Raw genomic sequence first — 4022 nt, forward strand, 5'->3', positions numbered from 1 at the left:
AGCGACGGGCGAAATACCGCTAAACATTTTGTAATAGTAATAATAATAATAATAATAATAATAATAATAATAATAATAAATCTTTCTACTAAAGGTACAAGGTCTGAAATTTTGGGGGAGGGGACTAGTCGATTACATCGACCCCAGTGTTTCGCTGGTACTTAATTTATCGAGTCCGAAAAGATGAAAGGCAAAGTTAACCTCGGCGGAATTTGAACTCAAAGTGAAAAGTCGGAAGAAATGCCGCTAAGCATTTTGCCTGACGCGCTGTGGATTCTAACATCTCATCACCTTAAGAGGTAGAATAATAGCAAAATTCTCTGAAGTATTTTGTCTGACTGCCTACCATGCTACCATGCAGACTGTCTGCACGAACCGACGTAAGTAGAGTTGCTATGCGGTTGCTCGATCTATTTGAAACAGTAATCCACTTTCAGTTCTATATTTAAGAGATGAGGAATTATGTACATTATTTACGTCATTTACATTTGACGGATATTTGTCCTCATCTTGGAATGAGAACCCAGGTTCGAAATTTCCCCAAGACACCTGATGAAAGCTGGAGGGTATATCAGCCGAAACGTTGTGTTAGCAACAAACAAGAAGCGGACAAATATCTGTCAAATGTAAATAATGTAAATAACCACTTTATCTCGCTACAAAATCATAGTCTAACCTCTTAAGGAATGAGAAGCACACGACATGATATCTTCCTATATTCTACACCGTGCCTTCCCACCCAATATAGCTTTCAGGAACGCTTCGATCCTGGGTCTACTCAGTCAGATTTGATCTGTGGTTTCTAAAGTATGCAATGCATGTTTAAGGTGTTCATCTATTCTTTTATTTGCTTCAGTCAATTGACTGTGGCCATGCTGGAGCACGGCTTTTTAGTCAAAGAAATAAACTCCTGGAATTATTCTTTGTAAGCCTGGTGCTTATTCTATCTACTAGGAATCGCCACCGACTTAATAATAACAATGTTTGTTTATTTCGTATTTTCTTTTGCATTTCCAGGTGAATCCAAAAGGCCTTTCTGCCAAGTGTGGTCTGAGACCAGGGGACGGAATTTTGGAGATCTGTAATGAAAATGCTACACAATGGAGTCACGATACGGCTAAGGCGGCTATGGTCAGAGCTGGCAACGAGATCGACTTTGTTGTCCAGCGGTAAGTTACTCTTTTACTCACATATATATACACACACACATACATACATACATACATACATACATACATACATACATACATACATACATACATACATACAATCCTTTTATATATTAAGACGATATTATATATTAATTTTCAAGGTGACTTTGGCATTCATTTCCCCCACTGAATTCCTACCTTATTCCGTATCGTATTTAACAGGGTTTCCAATTATTTGTCATCTGCGGTATACAGTTTGACGTCATCCATATTCAGCCGATGGTTCATTGATATCTGATATCACGTGTTTTCCGCGTCTATATTGGCTTAGTATGCCAGTTAGAACATAGAGTAAGACAGAAGAGGAGAAAGGAGAGAACGAATTCTCTTTGAGTATTTCTGTTCTGAAAAGGATTATTTGCTTTTTCGTAATTTACTCTTTTGCTTGAATCCGTACAACTGTTTCCCATTTAACCGTGACATTTTTTATGCACCTGCTAGTCATTAGTGTTAACTTACACTGTTAAAAGCCCTCAAATAATCAGTATATGTTATACACGAGTTCTTTAGTCTATGCTTAATGCATTCAGTTATGATTTTAGTACGTCTACATTACCCCGAAAAGAGCATGGGGCCGCGACAATTTCATGCCAGTGGACACGATCTTAGGCTACTTCCATGATTTCTGACCAAGAAAGACCGATGGCTTTCACTTCATCCGCCATGCACCCTTTCCAAGTCTTCTTAGGCCGTCCAATGTTCGCTCTTCTTCTGATTGCCAGTTTAACACACATCTTGCAATGCTGTTTGGAGGTTTCCTTAAAATGTTACCGATCCAACTCCATTTCCTTTCCAGAATTTCTTGATTAATAGGAGTTTGGATCGTTCCTCCTTAATTCCATTTAGTTCCTGGCAATATCCTTTCTGCTCTTCTGAAATTGCGTTGTATCTTTGTTCGCGCGTTTGTTATTCTTAAAAGTATATTAACAATTGCCCTTTATCTAATGCAACCGTATGAAGGATGGAAGTACCGAGTGTTGTCGGCTAGGGAGCCGGATGAGCATATTTCCGCTAGGCACGATAGTTATTGCTAATAATAAAATATTGAAATCATGCCAAAATATCAATCCCTTAGCACAAACTTACGAAAAATCGCTTGCGGTACATCGGCAGTTATGTGTAGAAGTCACATCATCTCATTATACCACCTTCATCAGTACACATAACCCACACCTGATATGTCTTGCATTATTTAATGACTATGTTACCTTTAAGAAGCTATTTTTAATTTTCTAAATCGAGATTCAATGAAGTAGATGGAAGGAGTGTTAAGCTTTCATCTGCCTGTCAGTTCTTTGCAATTAGTGGATGACAACAAAGTCATAGCAGTGGCGTGCCACCTTAGTGACCAACAGCAGTTACATGAAACAACACAGCCAAAAATACGAATTTTACAATATGCATGGCAGTTCCTTGACCAAAATATAATCCATTATGAAGTTGGACTGAAAAATGATAAAGTTGATATACAGTACTCCCGTTATGTAGACTACTTACGATAAATTTATGGTTTCATACTTTATTCCAGTAGATTGTCATAGCATTGCATTCACATGCATAGAATCATAAATGTATGGTGAAACATACTTGCCTTTTTTTTTTCTACGAAATATATTTGTGAAATAAGGTATGTTTTATGCGAGAGTACGACTTATACGTCGGCAAATACTGTATTAGTGCTTTATAGGCAGATTTAAAGCATATAGCTTCGGAAATTAGAAATCTTTTGTTGAGCCATTCAAGTGTTTCTGATCATTTCATTTCAGTGAATCGCTGAGTATCTTTGCAAGCATTTTGTGGATATATGTGAGATGCTTGCAAAGTATCAAGGAGTTTTACCGTTTTTTGTATTATCTATTTTGTATTATCCTTTCTTCAGACTAAGCAATAGAATACTCGTGGATTGAGCGAGCAGAGTTAAGAATTCACATTGTACCGCGGACACATTACAATACTAATGGTATAATTCACAACACCAGCGAAAATCTATTCCGCAGCTTATTTGACACCTTATCTGTAACTTTCCAAAAATGCTAGTACACTTTGTTGTTGCTTGTTCCTTCTCGAGCCCTGTTCGGCTCATAAGGGCCAGTTTCCCGCTTTCATTGGCGTATAGGCTCCCCATCTGGACGGGACGCCGGTCCGTCACAAGTGAGCTGCTTAGATGCAGGAGGAAAGAGCGAGAGAAATTTGTGGCAAAAGAGTCAGCAGAAGTTTGCCACTACCTTCTGCCGGAGCCTCGTGGAACTTAGGTGTTTCACTCATAAAAGCACACATCACCCGGTCTGAGATTCGAACCCCCGATCCCTCGACCGCCAATCCGCTACTCTAACCACTAGGCCATGTGCCTCCACAAGTACACTTTAGTACAAGGCTAAAGCTTGTCAGTATCTCTTGCACTGGAACACAGTTGGGATATTTTGCAGATATCAAAGCGAAGACAAGTTGATAAGTCGTTCTCCCCTTCCCTGATAGTCACCAATAGAGATTTTTGGAACTACAATTGGCAGAGAAATTTGCAGAGAAATTCTATCCGTTTTAGTGGTTAAAATCTGCATATTTGTGGAGATAACAAAAGGAGTTGTAAGCAGTTGATTTCTTCAAGAATGTAAACTGCATTGCAGAACAGATTAGCGAACTCGTTCTTCGTATAACCACCACCACCACCACACCACCACACCACCACCACCACCACCACACCACCACCACCACCACCACCACTACTACTACTACTACTACTACTACTACTACTACTACTACTATTACTACTACTACTAATACTACTACTACTGCTGCTGCTGCTGCTGCTGC

The 4022-nt window shown here is 39.2% G+C and overlaps 1 protein-coding gene across 1 annotated transcript in view; it reads left to right on the forward strand.

Annotated features, from left to right (window-relative positions):
• LOC106872194 (PDZ and LIM domain protein 7) overlaps positions 1 to 4022 on the forward strand; it is a 55567-nt gene that overhangs the window by 44505 nt on the left and 7040 nt on the right. Inside the window, exon 2 of the mRNA XM_014919093.2 lies at positions 1018 to 1169. Within this exon, the coding sequence (XP_014774579.1) occupies positions 1018 to 1169 (152 nt within the window). The remainder of the gene's footprint in view (positions 1 to 1017; positions 1170 to 4022) is intronic.

Source organism: Octopus bimaculoides, chromosome 9, assembly GCF_001194135.2.
Source record: "Octopus bimaculoides isolate UCB-OBI-ISO-001 chromosome 9, ASM119413v2, whole genome shotgun sequence".
NCBI lineage: Eukaryota > Metazoa > Mollusca > Cephalopoda > Octopoda > Octopodidae > Octopus > Octopus bimaculoides.